This window comes from Macaca nemestrina, chromosome 11 (assembly GCF_043159975.1).
Source record: "Macaca nemestrina isolate mMacNem1 chromosome 11, mMacNem.hap1, whole genome shotgun sequence".
NCBI lineage: Eukaryota > Metazoa > Chordata > Mammalia > Primates > Cercopithecidae > Macaca > Macaca nemestrina.
The window spans coordinates 125,120,033-125,145,060 of record NC_092135.1 but is presented as its reverse complement, the minus strand read 5'-3'; the positions used below and the strand labels follow the sequence as shown (position 1 = coordinate 125,145,060).

Sequence of the window (25,028 nt, the reverse complement as noted above, 5' to 3'; positions counted from 1 at the left end):
AAAAAGATAACTACTGAGTGCTGGGCTTAATTCCTGGGTGATGAAATAATCTGTATAACAAACCTCCATGACATGAGTTTTCCTATGTAACAAACCTTCACACGTACCCCTGAACCTAAAATCAAAGGTAAAAAAAAAAATGAAAAAGTCTTTTCTTTCGTCGCTTAACTGATTTTGTAACCATGTGCTGCAGCTGAGACTTACACAAAAATGAACAAACTTCTGGCTCTCTCCTCCCCAGTGTGTGTGGATGACAGCCACATGAAGTGGGTCCATTAGGAGTTCTCCACCACGGGAGGCCTAACGCTCTTCTACACACGGATCTCTTTGATCTACACCTTTTCCTTCCAGGGCGGCCCTCAAAGGCTGAAGCTTCCTTCAGTGAACTCAAAAGTGTTATCCGTTTTGTTTTGAACTGTTCCTGCCTAATGGACGTTCCCACACCCTGTTAGGGTTGTGTTTCTCTTCAAGGCAGCACTTGCCCTCTCAGGAGGTCATCCATCTAACACTGGAGGGTTTTTTTGATGTTTAGTTTTATTCTCTAAAACTAGTTTCAAGTAGGGAGCAAGTCCATAAGGTAGAAAGCTCTGAACATAGAACTCGGGTTAACAAGAGCCTTCCTTCCTGTTTCTCGGGAAATGTCTTCCGCCTGACAATTTCTCTCTGCCTCACCCTAAAAGGAGTAAAGCCCACGTGGTAACATCTGGTGTCAGGATTCTTTTTCCTAGATCCTCAGTGATCTCACCATGAGTCTGTACATCAGGAGGAATGCCTGCTGCTGCTTGTTCAGTGGAAGGGGGAAACTCCTCACCCATACGCACTAGGGCAGCCCTTTCTTCAATATATTGCACGTTGGAATCATCTTATCGGGTGGGATGGAGAAAGGAATGGTCTGAGCTCACTGTTGGGGCCCCGTGTTCCTTCCAAGATAACTGATCCTCTCTTGGAAGGTGGTGGAGTTCCAGATGCCACCAGCAGTGCCACCCCGGGAAGAGGAGGTTTCTGCCCAGTCACCAGGAAGGGCAGGGCTCCTCTCACCCTGATGGAGAGGAGGGGATGTGTCCTTTCTCCCCTACTGAATGGTAACCACATACAGCATGCAGTCCAGGACACTCTGGAATAATTCGTTTCTAATCCTGGGAGAACAAAAGCATAACAGGAGCATATCGGACGCTGAGATGTCTACACTGAGTGTAGCTCAACCAGCACAGGGCATGGAGGGGAGAGACCCGCTGGTCGTAGGGATGGAAGAAGAAGGGGACACTCTCAGGTAGGCAATATGAGGACACAGTTTTACAAGCAGTGGGGCATGTGGAACCGAGGGCAGGGAAGTGAGACATCTGCCTCATCACCCGAGCACTTTAGTCCCCTGCTTTGGCTTTGGAGTCAGATGATCTTTGCTGCGACCACTCAACCCTGTTGGTGCAGCATAGCCGTAGGTAACACGTACATGAATGCATGTGTTCCACTGTAACTGGGGTTACCAAAATGGGCAGTAAATGGCCCACAAGCTGTAATTTGCCAACCACCATTCTAGAGACTGTAAGAAGCTTGAGGGCAGGATATTGTTTTATTCAGTGTGATATCCACACACAGGCCTGGGTCATGGAGGGTGTTTGGTAAACATCTGGTGAATGAATACATGACTCTTCGACGTAGCCTACTGTGTGGAGCAGTTTCTCAACCTCAGTGCTGCTGACATTCGGGGCCCCATCATTCTTTATCCTGGAGGGCTGTTTGGTGGATTCTCGGATGTTGAGCAGCATCTCTCGCCCCTATCCTACTAGGTGCCAGTAATGACCTCTTCCTCCATTTGAGGACCAAATGCCTCCAGATATTGCCAAGTGTCTGCTGGGGGGTGGGGGGCGGCAGTGCAGAACCACCCAATGTTGAAGACCATTTACGTAGGGAGGGATGTGGCAGGAGATAGGAGATGCACCTTTAGGCTGTTGGGGAGGCATTTGGTGAAGGGAAAAAAAAACTTTATTACAAAAGAAAAAAAAAAAGGTAACTTAAAACTAAACACACTTTGGCCAGGCGTGGTGGTTCACGCCTGTAATCCCAGCACTTTGGGAGGACGAGGTGGGTGGATCACGAGGTCAGGAGATGGAGACTATCCTGGTTAACACAGTGAAACCCCGTCACTACTAAAAATATAAAAAATTAGCCAGGCATGGTGGCGGGCGGGAGGCTGAGGCAGGAGAATGGCATGATCGTGCCACTGTACTCCAGCCTGGGTGACAGAGCGAGACTCTGTCTCAAAAAAAACAAAACAAAAACAAAACAAAACAACAACAAAAAAAAACTAAACACACTTTTAAAAGACACAATTGCCTGGGTATTTTTCTAGTTTTATTTCTGCATGATCATCCTAGGCAGACTCTTTGGCAAACTGTTCTTAACATAACCTTACTTCTATGTCATTACATATTTTCCTACAATATTATCTGTAGTAGCTGAGGAACATTGCCTTATCTGATTGTGCCACAATTTATTTAACCACTACCTTCACCAATTATTGATTGGTTTGCTGCCAGCTGCTCTGCTAGAAATAAGTTAATCCAACAAGGCCCTGCTTTTTGGAGCCACAGGCTAGCAGAAAATGAAGACATTGGGCGAGTCAGTTCGGAAGTGTTGAGTGTTAACAAGGGGTAATGTGGGAATTTCTAAAAGGGGAGCTGAACCTGGGGGTACGGAGGGGGCGTTACGAGGAACATTTAAGGCTTTGGTTCTCGAGCTTCGTGGACCATCAGAATCCCTGAAGAGCTTGTTAAAACGCAGCTCGCTGGGGCCCACCCTAGACCTGATTTGTTAGGTAAGGAGAGGGCTCTGAGAGTCTTTTATTTCTAGCATGTTCCCAGGTGCTGCCACTGCTGCTGCTGGTCCAGTAACTACTCTGATTTAAGGAGTTTCCACTTTCTCACTATGATAAGCAACTGGTAATGATATCTTACGTATATGCATCCCTGATTATCATGAAGAAATAGTGTAATGGATAAGAACAGAGGTTCTGGAAATAAGGGCCGGGTGTGGTGGCTCATGCCTATAATCCTAGCACTATGGGAGGCTGAGGTGGGCAGATCACCTGAGTTCAGGAGTTCAAGACCAGCCTGGCCAAGATGGTGAAACCCAATCTCTACTAAAATCACAACAAAATTAGCTGGGTGTGGTGGCGTGCACCTGTAGTCCCAGTTCTGAGGCAGGAGAATCGCTTGAACCCGAGAGGCGGAGGTTGCAGTGAGCTGAGGTCATGCCACTGTACTCCAGCATGGCCAATAGAGTGAGACTCCATCTCAAAAAAAAAATAAATAAATAAAAATAAAAATAAAAAATAAAAAATTAGCCAGGCATGGTGGCGCATGCCTGTAGTCCCAGCTACTTGGGAGGCTATACCTTTAGCCTTTTGGGGAGGCAGGAGAATCGCTTGAATCCGGAAGGCAGAGGCTGCAGTGAGCTGAGATAGTGTCACTCTATTCCAGCCAGGGTGATAGAGTGAGACTCCATCTGAAAAAAAAAAGAGTAGAGATTCTGGAAAGAGATGACATGTGTTCATAACTCTGGCTTTACCACATAACCCATGACTCAGTTTCCTGATCTGTAAGAAGGGCTGATTGTGAGGATTATGTGGATTCACTAACATAAAAAGCACTTAGAACACGGCCTGCCTCAGAATAAACAGTGATGTGTTTGCTATTGTTGTTGTTGTTTCTTTAAACTAAATTCCCTGAGTAGAATTTCTGGTTTCAAGAATAGGCAGAAATGTAGGATTTTCAAAATATGCCACTAAGATCATCACCGGAAAGAGTTTTAAAGTTAAATCATCTACAGCATTTGTTCTCGAAGACTGGCAGCATCAGCGTCACCTGGAGACTTCTAGAAATGCAGATTCTCAGGCCCCACCCCAGACCTACCAAGGCGGATACTGATTTCTACCAAAGTGTGAGCCAGTGTTGCAGAATGTCTTTGGGCTTCTGTTCTCTGCAGCAGTAGTGACTGTGTCATTGCATTGTTTAGCCCTGTGTTTCCTACTGATGTTGCTCAGGTGGATTGGAGGAGGAAGATTAGAGTCCAGGGTTGCTCTAGGCAAGTTAGCTACTCTACTCTGTGTGGACGCACAGTCAGGGCCTCACCTGGGGCCACTGAGGGACAAGGAGGGGCCTGTGTGGGAAATGTTTGATTCCTGCTAGCTTGCAACACCAAGTCAAACCTCCTTAACCCTCCATGCATCCTTTCCATGACAGGGTTGCTGCTTTAAGGGCAGAGGGTTTCGGTCAGTGTCTCTGTTAATACACTCATTTAATGGTTATCAGGCAAGGCTGGTCCCTTAGTAGGGTAGGGGAGGGAGGCTCCATTAATTCCTCAGTTGACTGGCATCCTCAAATTTGTCATCATCCCCCAGTCACTGGAGGGCGAAGGCAAGAGGCAAGAATGAAAGCCACTTAAGCAAGCCCCTTTGACTTAACGTTTGATTTTAGGCAATGTGTTGGTCTGCTCGGGCCATCACAACAAAGTATCATCCACCCGGTGGCTTAAACAACAGGCAGTTCTAGATGCAGAAATTCAAGATCAAGGAGCCACGACAGGGCCGGTTTCTCCCAAGGCTTCTCTCCGTGGCTTGTGGATGCCACCATCTTCCTGTGTCCTCACATGGCCTCTCCTCTGTGCCATTCCAGGGACATGGATCCCCGGGGTCCCTTTCCCTGTCCAAATTTTCTCCTTGTGTAAGGAGACTAGTCAGCCTGGATTAGGGCCCAGCCTAACAGCCTCATTTGAACAGAATCACCTCCTTAAAGGTACTGTCTCCAAATACAGTCACATTCTGAGATATGGGGGCTAGGACTTCAACATATGAAATTTGGGGGTACACAGATCAGCCCATACCAGGCTACTCTGTAGCAGAGAGAGAGAGAGAGAGAGAGAATAGAAAGAGAGAGAATAGAATAATAAGTAGAGACTGGAAACTTGGAGAAGGCTAGTAATTCAGGAAATTAGGTGTAATAGCAATAGACTCGCCCAAAGACAATGATTGTGTGTGCTCCCCTGACTGAAGGGAGATGGTGGCTAATGAATTGAGGCCTTGACAAAAAAGTAACTGCATACTTAGAGAACCCCTCAAGGATTAACTCAACTGCGGCCAAGTCCCCCAGGTTATATCCAGAGCTCTGCAGCGTGTCAGGGGCAGGGTCTGGTGGTTGATGGTCATTGCACTTCACCCCCTTGGGCCCAAGTTTCCTCTCCACATGTGATTGGCTCTGTGACCTTTATGAGCCCCAGTCTCTTCACTGGTACCACTGGCATGTACGAGTACCTAGTCATATGGCTGCTGGCAAGACCGAACCGGACAATCCACATAAAGGGATGAGCATCGTACCTAGCACATTGTAAACACTCAGTAAAAAGCTGTTTTTAAAAATTGCTGCACCTATCATGCTCCAGATTTAACGTGACCCCAAATGAAACCGATTAAATTTCATTCATTTCTCCATCTAGGCTTTTAAACAATCATTATTAAGGAAAGTATTTATTATAAATGCCATACATGTTCAGTAGTTTTTTTTTTTTTTTTTTAAAGTCAAACATACAAGACTATGAAGAAAATGTGAAAACCTGTCTCTCAGCATCTCCCTGGTCTGGCTTCAAATCCTGGCCCAGTCCTTAAGCAAATTATTTGACCTCTCAGAGCCTCAGTTACCCCAACTGCAAGCGGCGATAGTAAAATGCCAACTTCATATCATCGCAAAGACTAAACGAGCTGATGCATGCAGCCAAAGTGGGAAGGAAGCCTGGGGCGGGCACACGGTATAGGCACGGTAAATGCTAGCAGGTGTCATGGTTGCTTTCACCACCAGCATCATAAACTTTTGTGCAGGGTGCAAAGGAGAGCCTGGGCTGGATGGCAGGAGGGGTATGGATGGCATTCCTGGGTCTCCTGGGCCTCCCGGACGTAAAGGTGACACAGGAGAAGACGGCTACCCCGGAGGACCAGGTAGAGTTTCAGTCTCTCCTCTTTTCTCTGACACTGTAAATCTTAGAGTTGTATACAAAATCTCTGACCTCTCAAGTGGCTTTCCAGACGGGATCCTATTCAGATCATTTGCCTTAGATGCCAACTCACCAGGTATCAGAGACAGATGCAATGAGAACAGAGTGGGATGCATCTCCTATGATCTAACTGATGCTAAACCATCATAAAACCTAGACAAGGCCCTGCATCCTATTCAGTATTTTCCCAAACTGCTATACATCATCATCAAAGTCTTGGCCATTTCTGAAGTTCACTTTCCAAGGTCATGAAGGGACTGTCAGCCTGGTGGCCGTGGGGTCACCCTTGAGAGGCTGTGTTGAAGACCTTAGGGATGATGTGTGTGTTCTCACCCTCTACAAGTGGCCGAATTGCCTGGTTTCCTGAGTTCACATCATCTTATCATATAACTATTAGTACACTGATGTAGAAAACAGGGCTCTTTCTTAAAAAAAAAAAAAAAAGAAAAAGGGGAAGTGGTGTTGGGAAAGGGGAGCTAGGACCCCAGAATAGAAGTGTGAAACAGTGCACCAGGAAGCTCGTTAGGCACATGGATCCAAAGAGCCCAAGACACAATCCCATCCCCAGAGAGTACCTGGCCGGGGGTGCAAACTCCTGTACCAGGTTAGTAGTGAGTAGAAATGAATGAGGAGGGCTGGGTGGGGTCTGTAGCAGAATGAAGCTTTGGCTAAAAGCTGCAGCTCAGCTCCAGCCAATTACAGTCTACAGAAATGTGGGCCTACACTCTGCTCTTTTCAAGTTCAAAATATCAACTCGTAAAATCCTTACAGGTCAAAACACATGAGCAGGCCTGATTCAGTCCACAGGCTACCGCTTTGTCATCTCTGGTTGACGGTGTAGATGGGGAGAACCTGCCAGTCTTGCAGAACCAAGGGTAGAACACAAAAACAAAATACCTTTTGGTTTCAGTGTCTAACTTCACCTTTTGCTCTTGGTAATTAGAAACAGCTCCTGGCCTTCTTCAATAGTTCAGCGCCTTAGAGGTGTTGGAGGATACAGACCCTGCTCACGTTCTCTAGAACTGTTGATTTCCCATCTGCCAACAACAATGCTAGAATGAGGCCTTCCTTCCATTTCCCTCTCTTCTCAAAGAAGAGAGCCACACTTGCAGATGTGGATCCCAAGCCTTTGCCCTTCTCAGAATAGAACTGACAATATGCTGGAACCAGGGAAGAGGTCTGGGAGGTGTAAGAAAGACCGACTTTGGGGAGCACCTGCTCTGCAGTTCAGTCTGGGGAGTCCACACTTGCGGTGTGTCATTACACTGTCCTCGTTCTTTTCTTCCCAGCGTATTTCATAACGTACCTTTTTGTTATGCTTATTGTTTCTTATTTCTCTTCCTCAAGTGTAATGCAAGCTCTAGGAGGGCAGGGATTTTGCTCTGTTTTTTGTCTTTATGCTAATGTAGCCCAGGCACCTAGGAGTTGCTTGGAACAAATACTTGCTGACTGCGTTGTGTGTACCTTGGCTGTGTAGCTGTGCACACTCCAGAAGGCGGGGAGGGGCTGAGTCATGCTCCCCTCTGCTCCCTGAGTGCTTAGCACAGTGCCAGAACAGAGGTGCTTAATGTATTTGTTAAACCGAACCCCCTAACCTGCCTTCGTTTTTTTTTTTCTTTGTTCCTCCAGGGCCTCCTGGTCCCACTGGGGATCCTGGGCCCAAAGGGTTTGGCGCTGGATACCTCAGTGGCTTCCTCCTGGTTCTCCACAGTCAGACGGACCAGGAGCCCACCTGCCCCCTGGGCATGCCCAGGCTCTGGACTGGGTATAGTCTGTTATACCTGGAAGGGCAAGAGAAAGCTCACAATCAAGACCTTGGTATGGATACAGGATCACCCAGGTTCATTGCCTGAAGAGTAAAATTTGGGATTAATTTTACTGATTCATCAACACCTTAAATGATCACTCATCTTATATGGGATTATTCTTTTTTAAAAAAACACTAGCATGCTCATTCTGAGCTAATCCTTTAAACTTATGATCCTATGAAGTGTCAAAGAAGCTCATTCTGGCTATAATTATTATCTGGCTATAATATTATCTGGCTAATATTATTAGTGTTATAAAAATGATTCTTCCTCAGTAAGTTAAATGTAACTCTGTTATCAAATGTACTTTTTGCTTCCAAATGTAAATTAATCAGAATGTGGTCAGTTCCTGTACTTATGTGTAAAATGGTGCAGCCACAGCACCCTGATGGTTATATTACAGCACTTGCCAGCATCAACTCCCTACCCTACTACAATTTGTTCTTAAATTACAGGAGTTTATTTTGAGGGTCATCTCTTGGTGCTCCTTGTCAATTTTCTTTTCCTTTCTTTTCTTTTTTGAGATGGAGCCTTGCTCTGTTGCCCAGGCTGGAGTGAGGGCAGTGGCACGATCTTGGCTCACTGCAACCTCCGCCTCCAGGGTTCACGCGATTCTCCTGCCTCAGCCTCCTGAGTAGCTGAGACTACAGGCTTGTGCCACCAGGCCTGGCTAATTTTTGTATTTTTAGTAGAGCTGGGATCTTGCCATGTTGGCCAGGTTGGTCTCAAATACCTGACCTCAGGTGATCCGCCCGCCTTGGCCTCCCATAGTGCTGGGATTACATGTGTGAGCCACCGCACCCAGCCCTTGTCAATTTTCAATAGTAAATTTGCAAGCTGCAGGGACTGATTTTAAGTCAAAGGCTTAAGTATCTGGCTGCTGGGAAACACTGTCTTTCCAAGAAAATCATGGTTAGAATGGAAGGTGCAGGAAGGATATGTTGACGGCGACAGTTGACCGTGAGGTGCTTGCCATTGTGCTCACTAGGCAGTGAACCCAGCTGATAATAAGGGTGGTTAAAGAGTGCAAACCTTGGGTGGCAACTACTTATCCATCCCCTGCATTTCTCTCTTGGGTTTGGCATGGCCTTTCCCATCACAAGGGGCCAGTTTCTTGGAGCACAGGAGAAAGGAGGAAGTGATGTTCAATATCCTGAATCAGTTTCCTTCTCTCCTCCTCTGCCTCTGCCATCAGTTTCTTTCCTTCCTGGTCTTTTGTATCATCAGTCTTGCTTCTCCCCTCTTGGTCTAACCAGAGCACACATCTTAAAACTCCGCAGAACTCTTGGGATAAAGTCCAAACTCCTTAACGAGATTGACAAAGGCCACATCCAATGGTCTGATTTATCACTGGACACCCCTGAGACAAACAGACAATACAGACACCCTCTCCTCACATTCCCTGCACTGAACATGTCTGAGTTCTCTGAGCTCCACCCTCCCCTATCTCCGGCCCCCTCTGACGCTGTATCTCTCTTTTGAGTAGTCACTACCACCATCTCCAAGCCTGGCTAAATCCTTTTCATATTTCAAGTCCTAACTTAAAATCACATATTCCAGTTATCCTTCCTTGAGGTCCCAGAACCCTACACTTCTCATTCTTAGGGCTTGTTGTGCTATATTTTCTTTTTTTTTTTTTTTTTGAGACGGAGTCTGGCTCTGTCGCCCGGGCTGGAGTGCAGTGGCCGGATCTCAGCTCACTGCAAGCTCCGCCCCCCGGGTTCCCGCCATTCTCCTGACTCAGCCTCCCGAGTAGCTGGGACTACAGGCGCCGCCACCACGCCCGGCTAGTTTTTTGTATTTTTTTTTAGTAGAGACGTGGTTTCACCGTGTTCGCCAGAATGGTCTCGATCTCCTAACCTCGTGATCCGCCCGTCTCGGCCTCCCAAAGTGCTGGGATTACAGGCTTGAGCCACCGCGCCCGGCCGTTGTGCTATATTTTCATTGCTTGGTTGCTCATCCAGTTCCCCGCTAGGCCATGAGCTTCCTGAACACAGAGATGTGCTCGGCGCTCACTTCCAGCACCTGCCCCCCTGCTTGGCTCATGAGTGAGGGATGAGGGGATGAGGGCTGGCCCACAGGAACACGGAGGTGCCAGAAATGGCTTCCCCACCACAGAAGTAGGCTTTGGCGAGGGCCTCCAGATTGCAGAACACGCATCTGCAAAGGCCAGATGGAGGAAGGAAGGGTTTGGGAACACCTACATGGGGTGCTTGGACACCAGTGTCTCTTCTTCCTCCCCAAGGTCTGGCAGGGTCTTGCCTTCCCGTGTTTAGCACGCTGCCCTTTGCCTACTGCAACATCCACCAGGTGTGCCACTATGCCCAGAGAAACGACAGATCCTACTGGCTGGCCAGCGCTGCACCCCTCCCCATGATGCCACTCTCTGAAGAGGCGATCCGCCCCTACGTCAGCCGCTGTGCGGTATGCGAGGCCCCGGCCCAGGCGGTGGCGGTGCACAGCCAGGACCAGTCCATCCCCCCATGTCCGCAGACCTGGAGGAGCCTCTGGATTGGGTATTCATTCCTGATGGTGAGTCCTGTGCCCTTGAACCCTGGCACATTCACCATTTCCTAACACCTTCTCCCGTCCTTTCTGTCTGGATTGGACAGTAATTCGGAGCACTCTGCACTTAGGACATAAGGTCACAGAGGCTGTTGCAAACCAAAACCTGTTGGGATGCAGGGCCATTATCTTTTAAAAAAACACTGGGATCACATGGGTAGAATTTAGAAGATGAATTTGCTTCAGCCATCGGTGAAACTGGAGCCAATTTGTGTGCACACTCACCATGCTGACTACGGTTCCTTTTCAGCAGCTTGTATGTTGTTCTTTATAGAATAATCTAAGGAAAAAATGTTAAGATCAGACCCAAACCTGGGTGTGTCCCTGATTGGGTCTGGGGTTGTCTGTGTGTGTCTGAGCCCTAATTCTGTCTTGTTTTCTGGGTAGCACACAGGAGCTGGGGACCAAGGAGGAGGGCAGGCCCTCATGTCACCGGGTAGCTGCCTGGAAGATTTCAGAGCAGCACCATTCCTTGAATGCCAAGGCCGGCAGGGAACTTGCCACTTTTTTGCAAATGAGTATAGCTTCTGGCTGACAACAGTGAAAGCAGACTTGCAGTTTTCCTCTGCTCCAGCACCAGACACCTTAAAAGAAAGCCAGGCCCAACGCCAGAAAATCAGCCGGTGCCAGGTCTGCGTGAAGTATAGCTAGAGAATGCGAAATTCACCAACACGTGGCCAAGAGAAACTTCCTAGGGGGCTAAGACTTTCTATACTGTGCTAAGAGATGTCATGGTGCTCATTTTGGACTCTCTTTCAGTAGTTCCTTCTGTTTTGTCGTGGTTATTCCCAGAGTCCTCTGGTTCCTTGACACATTAAGCAAATGCTGCACGGATGGATCTGTTTGGACCTCCCAGTCTAGATGGAACCTAGATACTCTTATTTTACTGAGGATGACCGAAGAACTGGCTTTATTTAAACATATGCTAATTCTCAGAAAGGCAAGTAGAGGATAAAGGCCAGATTACAAATTACATTACTGAAAACTTCATTTGTGGGTTAACAGTATCTCAAACAATAGAAGTCAATTACTCTATAATACAGTGGGCTTCTGGATGGATTTTACAGGAAAAAATAAACAGGTCAATGAATGAAACTAGAAAGCAGAGATTTTCAACATTTCAGAATGATTTCCTCTGTCATCTATTTTTCCATATACTTTAAATAATGGTAAAACCACGACCCAAAGTGATTTTTTTTTTAAAGAAGAAAAAAAAATATCACACTGCCAGCATTAACAGTTCGTTTCAAAGGAGAATGAATCATGATGCCAGAAAGGCCCACAGTCGCCGTATTCCAGAGATGCGACATTAGCATAAACGCATCACAGATGAATATAAAACATTATGTTCTCTTCTGCATTTTTCAGAGAATAGAAATGCCTACTTTGGCAACCCTTTTGAAAAGTAGCAATTATGGAAAAAAATATATTCAATAAGAGATTAGGAGCCTAAAAGCTATTAGTGAATATTAAGGTAGTTATTCACAAAAATTGACTCCCCATTGCAGGGAACTTCCAGACAGACCACTTTTCCCCAGTCGGGGTCCGGCGTGTCACCGGTGCGTGCATGCTAATGGGACTGGCACTACATGGGGCTTACTCAGGCAGGCACACGCTTCATACAAAGCATCTCACTCTCCTCCCCAGGAGAGCCTGCACAGCTTCCTGCACTCACAACGGACACTTTTCTCCACACACATAATGGCAGCTCACTCGGGGACGTGACAGACCTATCATTATGCACTTGGGAGAAAATTAAGGGCCGACTTAATTAAACTTAGGTAAGAAGATTCATTTAAGTCAGGGTTACCCCACCAGGAGGACATGGCATTATCTTTAAACGAAACAAAGACGATTTATAATTTGAATTTTATGCTCTCGTGGTTGGCTGTTACAGGAGCATCCCATTTTGCCAATTCTAAAGACATTCTTGTATTTTATATCAGTCTCATACCAAGGTAACAGTTTGACATTTGGCATTAGTATTTTCTATAAAAGTTTAGAATGTGTGTCAATTTATACTGAGTATTTTTTCTGTAAAGCAAAAGATCCCTTTTTCTATTTTGCTAGGAATTTGGTGATCTAATCCTAAATTTAAAAGATTTGTTGGGAAAAATTTTTTAGGAAACTCACCTTCCTCGTCTAAAAGAAAAAGGCATTTTAGAAAAAACTAAAGAAATGTCTCATGAGCACGACACTCATTTCAGTGCTTAGTTTCCATGCACTTAAAAATCTTAATTGAGAAGAAAAACTCAATTAAAATTTTGTTTATAAGAAACGTTTTCCTTGCCAAACTTTGATTTGGAACGAGCTCTTATATGCAGAACAAATTTCAAATGAGTTTTGCTATGGGCTGCCTCCGGGGTGGCAATTTATTGTAAGAGTATTTTCTGGTAAAAAGAAAAATGTGTATTTTAAGATGAAATATTTTCTTGATGTAGCAGAATATTTCCTAGTTCATTTGGCCCATTTAATATTTTTTAAACTATGCTCTGGCATGTTGAATATTTTTGTGCACCTAAAACTTGAACCAATTTCAATCTTATTTGTACTTACCTTTCTCCTTCCAAAAAAGCTGTATCTATTACCAAGTCAACTCTCCTAAAAGTTCAACTTGTTCATCTTGAACTTGGCCTGAGAACATTTTCTGGGAAGAGGTAAGGGTGACAAATGAAACATGAGAAACGTATCTTGCTTAATTATTTTAAACACTTTAATGTTGGTATTAGAATATTATCTTCATAAGTTAATAAATAAGTTAAAAAAAAAAAGAACCCACACAAACACAGCCTAAATTATGTAGACAGTTTACTCCAAGTGAGCTTCGGAAGGTATCAGACTGTTCAAAATGTTAGTATTACAAGAGCTGTCTCTAAATGCAGCATTAACGCTGCCCTCTAATTTTGCAAAAGAATTTTAAAGGATCAAAAGGGCAGAAAAATAGGAAAAATAACTTATTGGAATAGAAGACCCTATTATCTTAAACTATTATTTTCTTCATCTGGTTATACATCAATATGCCTTCAATTACTCTTTCTCTGTGGAGGTGATGAACAAAGCTTTCAAGTTGTTCTCCTAACCCATTATTGGAGATGATCCTTATCAAACCCTCCTCTCCCTGTCTCCCCACCAACCTTGTAGACTGGAACGTGTCTAGATTGTCCTAATGGGAACTGTTCTGTACCTGTGCTGGAAATCTGGGATGCTTACTTCTGGGTTCTGATTCTCAGTGAGTGGAGCCCATTCATCCAGGCAGGTTTCCATGCTATGCGTGGCCCTTTCGTTCTGCTCTCACACTCCCCACATTGAAAGCTGAGTCATGGCTACTTTGGATGGCTACCTCCTCTTTAGCCCCATGCCTGTCTCACATAGCCTTTGTCTTCCACCTCCACCCTTTCAGTAGGCATCTCCCACCTGGTGCTTTAGTTTCAAATCCCAGTTGCCATCTAAGATCCACCCAAACTTGATTTTGTCACCCTCTGGATTAGAATCCTTCTATGACTCCACTGCCCACGAAGTCCAAATGACTTCCTATAGGGTGAAAGGTCCAGTGGGGACTGTTCGAGGGTTCCCTCTAGGAGTATTTTCTGTCACAATGAACTGTGTGCAGCTCTGCAGATGCTCCCAGCACCTCTTCGACTTTGCTCCTGCTTCACCAGTGGTGTCTTCCCTGGGGTCAGTTTACCCTGTGTGGGAGGTGAATTCCCTGGGGGAAATTTGGGCTCCCTTCTGCTGCTCTTGTGCAGTGCCCGTGGCTGTTCTCATTTTCTCCGTTCCCCATTGCTTCTTTAGCATCTCAGTGCACTTCCTTCATTCCATTGCCAAAATGCAAGCCCCTTGAGGGCAGGGACCATGCTTGACTCATTCTGATATGCCCAATGCCTAGCACAGAGTTGAACACACTGCTGCCAATTCTTTTTTTCAATGACAATTCCATAAACTCATTAGGCATTAGGTGTTCAGCTCTGCATATAAGGCCTTCATCAGCAAGATGGTTACAAGTATAAACCATTTCCTACTTCAGAATATTTTAATGTTCAACTTATCTGTATACCCACATTCTCTTGTTACGATTATTGCCAGAAAGCCAATTGATAAGCTTTCAATGGGCTTATCACACTCCTCCAAAAACAGATTTTTGTCTTTTCTATAAACGGAAATTTCAGACATGAGATTTGAGAGATTTGAGAAGACCCCACAGTAAAATGTGACATGACTTACCTTATGCTGTAATTTGTATTTCCTCAGGATTTAAGAGCTTCCTAGCATAAAATCTTTGCTAAACGTCTGTATACATGTTATTGGTGCTCCGAAAAATAGTCAGTGGAATGGTGTACTACAATTGGGCTTTATCATCTTATTCTGAACCTCGTGTAGATTATAGTAAAGTAAACCATTCAGTGTGTTCCAGGAAATTATATTAGATCTGTGTTTCTATCAGTTCACTGGAATAATCTGATAATTGTTACTTTTACTTGGTATGGCTGCAAGAATAGTGGAAAGAGGAGGACTTGAGAGTTGGTTGAACCCAGGTTTGAAATCTGGCTTAGTCATTTTTCAGCTGTTATCCTGGGTGAGTTTTGCCAACTTTCTTAGCTTCATTTCCCTCATTAATGTTAATAGCTACTCTTGCATTGAAAATTAAGTTAGATTACCTGTCCAGCATACCCATCATCATACACTCAATGAAGGTCACATTTTGTATTTAAAATAAACTCATATGAAAAATATTTGTTTTTATTTTACACAGAATTATGATTCTCACAGGGTATATAAATTACTGATTAGATTTATATGTGGCCAATTCTTAATGTCATTGGGAATGCTGTTTCATTTCAATCCTCAAAGTTACTGTAGCACAGAAAATATCACAATTTCCTGCAGGGATAATATTAGTAAGTCCTGCAGGGAACAAACAATTGACATTAAAAATCAGTACTCTGCAATTGTCACTGTTATTATCTGCTAGAAACTCTGCATAATGCATTTTAAACCACCAAGGCTGGCTGCCACATCCATGTGAAATGCTTGAATTTTATGGTGCTTAAATATTTAATGATTCATGGGAAAAATGTGAAATGTGTCTAATAAATTGCATCCCTTTCTCTAACCTCTGGTTGTAAAGTTAAAGACTTTTAGCATGTAACTTTTGCAAGATGCCTGGTCTACCATTGGCACTTAAATCTTTGTTGTATTACGATTTATAACATGGTTCATTATATATAAAATTCTGTGATGACTTCCAAAAACAACTGTGTTTTATCTGGTGCATTTATTTTCTTTCAAGCCAATGTGGGTTTACTTTTTTTTGTTTTTGTTTTCTAGCTTACATTGTAATGTGGCTCACACTTGTGGAAGTGTGAACTGCAGAAGGGAAGAGTGTAGGCTGGAAAGGATGGGATTCAGAGGCTCTTGGAAACACTGTTCTATGCACAGTGATGGGGCGCAGAAGAGGAATGAAAGCAGGTCTCATGGGGAAGGTCTGTATCAACCCCAGGGGAGTTGCTTGGGTAGTGGCCAGTGGACATGAGGCTTACACCCTCTTGGCCTCAGCTGTCTCATTAGCTGAGTGAGAATAAGACCACCTGCTTCACAGCACTGTTCGGGGGATTGAAGGTGTGAAAGTCAACTACAAAGAGATTTATGAAACCAAAGACATTGTTAGTTTTAACCACAGTGACTTGAAGTCAGGAGTTAAGTATTGATTACATTTCTCTTTACAGCCAGACATGGGGATAGGTGGAGTGCAGATATTCAATAACTGTTTTGTGGACTTTTTTTTTTTTTAAGAGACATGATCTTGCTGTATTGCCCAGGCTGAGTGCAGTGGTAAAATCATGGCTCACTGGAGCCTTGACCTCACAGGCTCGAGTGATCCTCCTGCCTCAGCCTCCCCAGTAGCTGGGCTACAAGCATGTGCTACTGTGGCTAATTTTTAATTTTTATAGAAGCAGGGTCCTGCTCTGTTGCCCAGGCTAGTCTCAAACTCTTGGCTTCAAATCATCCTCCTGCCTCAGCCTGCCAAAGCATTGGGATTACAGGCATGAGCCGCTGCACCCAGCCTTGGACTTACTTTTAAGTAGGAAGGAACTTCATTGGTATTTGGGTCAACCTTTTACCTGATAAGAGAAATAAGGATACTCAACTAACATTTCCTGACCATCTACTATGTGACAGACGCAGTACTGGCTCTGCTATATATGCTTCCTGTCAACCCTACAGCTGTCCTATTTTGCAGACAAGGAAACTGAGCTTTAGAGAGAATAAGTAACTTCTTTAAGGTCATACAGTCACCATCCAGTAGAATCCAAACCCTTGTCTGTCTGTTCTTAAAGATAATGCTTTTATCCTTTCCTCCATTACCTCCCAGGGGCTTTCCCCATTTGTGAATTGGTTAGAAAATAGAGGGTCTCATATAGAGGTGTCCTGGATTGCTCCTGTCACTGCAAAGCCCCTTGTTTTATGGGTTCTAAGGTAGCCCATCCAGCTCAGCTTGGAGACTCTCTCAAGCTGTTCTAGAGGGAAGGGGTGAGGAACCCATGAGGACAGAGCTCTTTTGGGGGATCCCAGAGGCCTATATCTCAGGGTCAACTGAAAACCAGCCATGTCTCCTGTATTAGTCCATTTTCATGCTGCTGATAAAGACATACCCGAGACTGGGCAATTTACAAAAGAAAGAGGTTTATTGGACTTACAGTTCCGTGGGCCTAGGGAGGCCTCACAATCATGGCAGAAGGTGAAAGGCACGTTTCACATGGCGGCTGACAAGAGAAGAGAGCTTGTGCAGGGAAACTCCCCTTTTCAAAACCATCAGATTTCGTGCAACATATTCACTATCAATCACCAGAACAGCATGGGAAAGACCTGCCCCCATGATTCCATGACCTCCCACCAAGTCCTTCCCATGACATGTGGGAATTCAAGATGAGATTTGGGTGGGGACACAGCCAAACCATATCACCTCTGGAGCCCCTAGAAACGCAAGGTCAGTCATTTAGGGCAACTGTTCTGAGCTGGAGAAAGGAGGATCTGAAGGCCCTTACTTGATGCTCAGTCTCTGCAGCACCAGCCAGCTTAGTCATTTTTGTTCTCCCATTTGCCAGCAAGGCAATTCCTTCATACATTATTTCTAGGGGGTAGCTTGCATTCTCAGTGATTACATACTTAGTGGTTATAATTTTATCAGCCAAAGATGAAATTCTCAACCTGTAATCATTATTATGTTTGATAAAAGTAGGGAAAATTGTATAATGAGGAGTAAAATGTTCTTCTGGTCCCCAAGCAGTCAGTCTGCTTTACATGCAACAAATGGTGTTAAATGCACTTGTGTGCACTGAAATTTGAGAAGCACTTTGGTGCCTATAAACCACAGGGGACTTGTTAAAATGTAGATTCTGATCATTTGGTCTGTGGAGCAGGAGTCTGAATTTGTAGAAGCTCCCAGGTGCTGTGGGCCCTGGCTGCACACCCTGAAGAGCAGAGAGGTTGGCCTTGTGCTCCTCTATAACGAGAGTCTGAAGACCTTGTTCAGTTGTGTTAATAATTATCTGATACTAAGGATATGCAAGATAGATTTAAATTGTTGAGGGACAGGATTTTGTAAAGAGACAGTATCTCAAGGTCAGAGGCAGGCAATAACTTGCAAGAATCTCAAATATCATGAATCTCTTAAGTTACAAACTTTCGTTTGATTTTCGTTTTTAGAATTTCCATCCAGGCACTAAACAAGTTACCTAAGGGGGAAATAGAGTGAGAGAAAGAAACAGTAATTTCACAACTTCCTGGCAGAAACCCTCACTGGAGGTGGCTGAGCAGTGTTTTTCAAAACACTTAGAGAAGGGATCCAGTTTCGCATCCAGAGAGCTACATAGCAGAAGTGCTTTTTCTAGGGTTTTGCTTGTGTGTGTCTCTTTAAGCTACATGATACCATTGATTTTATGACACTCCTCTCTTCCTAAGCAGCAATATGTATTATGACCAAATTTAATTATTTCTATATTAGCAACATTTTAGTTTTTCTAAAGTATAAATCATATATCTAAATCTGCCAATTCATCTGTCATCTGATCAAGATGTCAAGATCGGCCGGGCGCGGTGGCTCAAGCCTGTAATCCCAGCACTTTGGGAGGCCGAGGTGGGCGGATCACAAGGTCAGGAGATCGAGACCACAGTGAAACCCCGTCTCTACTAAAAATTCAAAAAATTAGCCGGGCGCGGTGGCGGGCGCCTGTAGTCCCAGCTACTCAGGAGGCTGAGGCAGGAGAATGGCGTGAACCCAGGAGGCGGAGCTTGCAGTGAGCCGAGATCGCGCCACTGCACTCCAGCCTGGGCAACAGCGTGAGACTCCGTCTCAAAAAAAAAAAAAAAAAAAAAGATGTCAAGATCATTCTCTCTCTGCCCCTAAATACCGCAGAAGAAAAACGTTAGCACAGACACATCCAACGCAGACCTGTAAAAAGCACATGGCCAGATTTGGTACTAGTCACAGGGACTCCTTGGTGACACTTCTTTGTTGTGTGGGATTCTTGGGCTTTGTGTACCAGGTCACAGCATTCGATGCAGTGGGACATGTCTTCAGAATGACAAAAGCCCCAAAGTCTCTATCTCTACCAGCAAATGCTTTCCATCATTCTTTCCTTGATGTGATTCAAGGGGAAAAAAAGACCTACAATAGTATCAATAAGCAGCAGGCACTAGTGTCTATGTGCACCACCGGTGATGGTATAAACGAGCTTCTCTTTCTGTTTCAATCCACAAATATTTATCGGTTCTGACATTCCAGACAAAGCACTTCTCAAGGCACTGTGAGGAGAGAGAAACAGATGGTTCCTGCCCTCATGAAGCTTACAATATAAAGATAAAAGACATTCTCTCATTGCAGCATAACCAGCAATTCCAAGTGGTATGTGGAAACTGTGTTGATGTGGTTGTGTCTGTTATAGGATTCAGATGGGGGCTGGATGAGGAGGATCTGGATGGACCAAGAGAAAGGAAAGAGCTGTTCCATGTAAAAGTACAGCACAGAATGTCACAAGATCAGGAACACTCACAGCCTGAGTGTTACAAGCCTCTGTGATGGATAAATGGGGCTGAGGTCCAAGGTTGGTTGGAGCCCACTGTTGAGGCTAATGACTTTGACCTTTATCCTTTGGCAGCAGAGAGCCAATGAAAGGTATTTGAGATACTGAGTGGCGTCATGAAAGTGAATTTTAGAAGACTAAGCTGGAGTTATGTAGAATTGAGTGAGGTGGTATTATAAGTATTGAACAGAGCAAATAATTGAGATACTGAGACTCTAAGCTGAGCATCTGTGATTCTAAAATACAATACTAGCATCCATGAAAAAAAAAAGAGAGAAAGAGAAGAAACTTAGGGAATGACTGCAATGATTCATGGGAAGGGAAAGGAAGTTTATATATATATATTTATATATATATATATGTATGTATAAATTTTTTCTGACTAATTGACTACTATTCTTTACTGAATACTGAATCTCTCAAGAAAAACTAAGACTGGGAACAAGGAGGCCAGGTCTGCCAGCTTCCCCATTCTTGCTCTGCCTTGCAGTGTAATTTGCAGGGCAGGGGGAGGTGGTCCTGCTCATCCCTTTAGCTTGCTTCCTCCCCAGGCAGCAGGACATGTGTCAAATAGGTAGAGAGGTTCTAGTTCTACTCAAACTAGTTATTTACTGCAGCAGGCAATTTAAAAGGATGGAGGAGGTCTGAACAATTATGTACAACTTTGGAATCACAGGCAATACATTCAGAGTCATTAAAAGGAAGCAATTTTAACTACTCCCTCCTCTTCAGAACCAGGTAAAGATTCTGCATTAAGAGGTCTCTTAAGTTGACTGACCACACCAAACTGTGGGAACCAGGGGCATAACAATCAGGGTACTATTATTAAATAAACCAAATTAAAAAATTAGCTCCAAGTGCTTATTCCCTACTAGAGATAATTAGTCTAATACACTTGCTCACTTGCTTTTGTCTTTCTCAATCCAATTCCAGCTCGTTGGCGTAACTTTAGGGATTCCTTATTGTAGAGGAAAATAAAATGGACATTCCAAACAATAAGCACTTGTTACAGGCAAGTCTATTAACTAAAATAATTATAATAATTTCCAGAACATCTTTATTATTGTGCTAAAATAACTGGTTTACATTTATAACTAAAATCACCTTTCTCACATCACTAAGATGTTCCACTCCACAAACAGCCATGCGTATCACAATTTTACCACCTAAAATCTAATCCTATGTCTTTGTATCTGACAAGTCAAACAGAGCAAGGAAGTACTACTAGTGGACTCAAGTGATATAAAAAGATAAAAAATAAAATACTTCCATATACAGTGATTGGACTCTTAATACAACTGAAAAAATACTTTGGTGAAACACTGACATTTAATGAGCCTTTGGGGTTGGAAAGGGGAGATAGGGAGTGAGTGGAAAGATAACTAAGACTCAGGTCTCATTAGAGTCATTCACAATCCATGTTCCCAGGTAGAAGGCACACCTTTGTGTAGCTGTGCACAGGTAATAATAGGGGCAAGATATAAGTGTTATAGCAGAATTACCAAATGCTATAAAAGTGGCACGCAAGAAAGAAGTTCCTTCTACTTGGGGCAACGGGGTCCAACTTACAGAATTTGGGAGAGAGAAGTAACATTTAGCTTGAATATTTTAATTTTAACACATTTAAAGCTTCTAGACTCACAGGTACAATTTATATTAACACACACACGTAAACACATCTTCCAAGACAGTAATATAAAATTATAAAAATGAAGAAAGCAAAATCCCATGGACTCCACTCCCAAAGATGACCCCTGCTAACATCTGGGTATATTTCTTTCCATATGTTTGCTTTATGCATATGGAAGGCATATCTTTTATGTGCATAATCAGAAAACGATATAAATTGTAGATCAAAAAAGGAAGATCTTTTCCTACTTCTCTATTTTAAAATATCTCTGTGACAGTAAGACATCAGTGATCTTCTGACTTTTGTCCTTTTATTCATGGAACACAAGCACCAGGAAATGCCTTAAATGACTCAGACAGACAATCTGTGGATTGTAACGTTGCGGGGCCCAAGGGCGTGTTTTGGACATTTGGCTAGGACAAGTGGCTGGTACAATGGCCAATTAAGAGGCACTTTTATGAGGAAAAACATACTTTCTGCAAGATAGATCTCTAGTGACTAATCCACCAAATGCCTTTGCTCTACTCTGTATGTTGCATCTGCTGTTACTTTGCTGGTTTGTTAAATGATGTCCTATCTTCTGGGCACACAAGCTGCCCCTGGGAAGTGGCTGGGAACCTACACTGCTGGTGTCACTGATACTAACGGTGTGTGTAGGAGTCTTCCCCACCTTAGGTCTTTCTTACACTTCTTCAATGAGACTTTCTATAAAGGCAGAGCAATACCAGAGCAAAGCAAAAGCCCTGCAAACACCAGCCAGATGCAGGGGCCCGAGGTGCCGAGGTGCCGGGGTTGGGGAGAGTAGGACAACATTTGGCTGAGGCAGCCACATCCTGTTCCTGGACAGCCGCAGTGGCAATGCGCCAGGAGGACGCGGGGATGGCTCCACACCCGCTGCCAAGTCAAACATGGGGCTCTCCAGGCAGAATGAGGGACTAATCTTCCTGACTGGTGAAAGTAAAACCTCCTGGTGAAGGTCACAGTCTTCAAAAGCAGACCAAAGCAGAGGCATTGCTGAGTCAGCAGTGAGAGGAGGGAGTGTGGAAACTGGTCCCTTCGTGGAGGAAGTGACCTGTTTATGAGCAAGAACAAGGCCAGGAGAAGGCCCACTCCCAGCAAGCTGTGAGTTGACTCATAGGGGCCATGGGAGGACTGTCCCAGGTGATGTGAGCAGTCTGGAGCAATACTGGTGTACTCTGCTTTTGTTTAAAATGAATTAAAATGAATTAGGGGCTTCAGGAATGAGCCAAATGGGCAATAATTACACGAATAGACCATGTCTTCCCAAGACGCCACCTCACTGGTTATCGAATCTGTGAAGCCGCTGTCTCCTCATTTCTTCTTCTGGTGAGAGACGAAACCCGTAGGGTGGTGGGCTATTTCTGGTATTTCCTGTAGCGAGAAAGCCAAAGGAAAAATCAATCGTTCCGACATTACAAGGCGTGTGTACCCTAGGATTCCAAGGGAACAAAATGATAGCTTGGGTGTCATCTTTATTTTAACACAAAACAGAAATATAACAAAGATTTTTCAACTTCAGCTGTCAGTACTAAATTTCAACATCAAGTAAATATTTTTAGAGTGGTTCAGCCATGAACCTGATTTGACTCATTTTGAGGCTTCTTGATAATCTTCCCACTTGTATTTTTCCTTCCACCGTGCTCCATAATTTGCATCATTCAGGCTTACATAGTGTCTCAAGGGCTTATTGTCTTTTTTTTAAATACCCATATATAATTTGTTGCCACCTTTACTAACTTCCCCCCCCAACTAGGCTGGTTTGGCTTCTTCTGATCAGCCTTTGGGTGTTCTTTTTCTTCCCTCTAACATGCTGCCTCCTGCACCAATGTGGCTAATCAGAATCATGCGTGATTGAAACACACAACCACTGGAGCAGAGTTACCATACTGATCAATATCTGGGCACGCAAACAAAAATGCAGGCATCATATTTCAGGATCATATGAAGGACTGGAAATCGTTACTGAAAAGAGTTTCTCAGGGATGCAAACTTACCAAAAAAACAGTTTGTAATGATACAAGAATTTCAATCACTATATAAGAAAACATTCTCCCAGGCGTCATGAGTAGTAATAAGGGGAGAAAAATACATAGTCCTTGATCTCAAGGAACCAGCAACCTAAAGCTAGTGAAAGAGCTTCAATATTCCCCATGAGGCAACCGGGAAGATGCATCACTGATAGATACGGGTAAGTAGAGGTTTACTTCTAAGCATGGGGACTGAAAAGGCTGTACCTTTTCACTACTATAGCTCTGCTGACCCTGGTAATTTGCCCTGAAAGGCTCTCTCCCATCACCCACATCAACCAGAAGTCTTACTCTCTCTTGTAATGCGAGGCCACCCCCGATGGAACCAACAGAATAATTCTCCCAATTCAAACTCTTCAGCTTTCAGCACCTTCCGTTTGGTTGTCTTCTTTCAATCATCACCACATCCTGCCAGATGTGTAGGCATTTCTGGACCACTCTTCTCTCTCCTACCAGGATCATAAGCTCTAAAATGGTGGGGGATCCCTCTGACACGCCTCCCTCTCCCCAGCGTCTGGGACAGTTCTGAACACACAGTAGCTATTCAATAAGTGTATGGACTTGACTCAACAGCACCTGCTTACGACTTCCAATGCTGCCCAGTGAGGTTCTGAAACAACTCATTCGGGACCAAATGTTCTGGCAGCACTGGCCTGGCTGGGAAGGGAGGGTGGGCAAAGCACAGTTAAGCCAGGAGGGAAAGCAAGTGAACAAACAGTCGATCCCTCTTGCTTATTGCCCAAGAGTGGCACCTTTTCAAAGATGTGTCCATTTATGTATAAGCTGACATGGCAACAAACCATAGTGAAAAGATGTTAGAGAAAGCAGTGGGAAACGGAGTCTGTCTTTTCAATCCACAGCTGAAGTTTCCGTTGTCAAAGAGAAATTCAAAAAAGTAGTCAAAGCCAACCCCTTTTTTATATTTTTGCTTCTCTACTGATGAAGATCCCAATGCTTCCCCAGAACTGACTCTCCTTTCCTGTTGAGAGCATGGGAGAATTATACCTCCCCGACCCCTTGTACCCTTCCTGACTAGAACACCCCAAAATAAACAGGGCAGGCCTAATCCCCACACTCACTTCTGCTGGATAAATCCCTACTTCAAGGCATTTTGATACAGTGAAAAATAGACCAATTTGTTAACTTTCATTAAAGATGATACTCAAACATATTATAGGCTTATAACACTTTTACCATAAAGATTTTATGAATACTGTAAGATTAAAAGTTAAAAACCTGGATAACGTTTTTGCCATATGTATTTGTAAAGGAATCTCTCTTTGTTCAAAATGGTAAATGCTTTGAAATTACAAATTCATGAATCAAATCACCATTAGTTGATTGCTTAAAACTATTTTATATCATGAGCTCCAAATTCTCCTTTTCCTTTAACAGTTGTTTTTAAAAAGACTGGTCTTAATTGCACTTGTGAGTGCAGGCCAGGACTTGACACCTCATTCCAGATGGACTGGGAACTCTTAGAAATAGCCGCGGGCAGAGTCAGAAGCAAGCTCGACGTGGCACCCTGACTCCGGGCCACAGGGCAGAAACCCATGGAGGCTGAAAGACTGCTCAGACTCCCAGAGGGCAACACAGAGTCCTCTGGTGTTTTCTTTAGCGTTTCTTCAAAAGAAAAAGCCTGCGGATTAATAATTTCCATGAAGGGAACTGCATGGAGGAATTAGAAGAGGCAGACTGGGAAGGTGCCTGAGGTCCAGCTCTCAAAAGGAGCAGCCAGCACACACAGCCTTGGACCCATTTGCAGGGCATTCGAGGAGAACCAGGGCTGAGCCAACCAAAGAAATGCCACATGCTGAAGTAGAAAACTCATGTCAGGAGAAGAACAATCATCACA

The 25,028-nt window shown here is 44.1% G+C and overlaps 2 protein-coding genes across 16 annotated transcripts in view; one reads left to right on the top strand and one right to left on the bottom strand.

Moving 5' to 3' along the window:
- LOC105473978 (collagen type IV alpha 4 chain) overlaps positions 1-12,972 on the top strand; it is a 152,909-nt gene extending 139,937 nt beyond the window's left edge. The window contains 4 exon segments of the mRNA XM_011728273.2: positions 5,870-5,986; positions 7,672-7,860; positions 10,096-10,382; positions 10,803-12,972. Of these exon segments, the coding sequence (XP_011726575.2) occupies positions 5,870-5,986; positions 7,672-7,860; positions 10,096-10,382; positions 10,803-11,066 (857 nt within the window). The 3' untranslated portion in view covers positions 11,067-12,972.
- Positions 1,552-25,028, bottom strand: part of LOC105473986 (rhomboid domain containing 1) — a 182,587-nt gene continuing 159,110 nt past the window's right edge. For 7 of the 15 annotated variants that reach the window (XR_011610096.1, XR_011610101.1, XR_011610099.1 and 4 more), the window contains one exon: positions 20,806-22,517. Coding sequence is in view for 2 of the 15 variants with exons in the window: in XM_011728312.2 (XP_011726614.2) it covers positions 22,423-22,517 (95 nt within the window). In the remaining 13 variants the exon portion in view is untranslated. Of the gene's footprint in view, positions 1,947-6,939; positions 10,696-12,971; positions 13,063-20,805; positions 22,518-25,028 lie in introns of those variants that run through there. The other 8 variants (XM_071073471.1, XM_071073470.1, XR_011610094.1 and 5 more) reach the window with 7 other exon arrangements.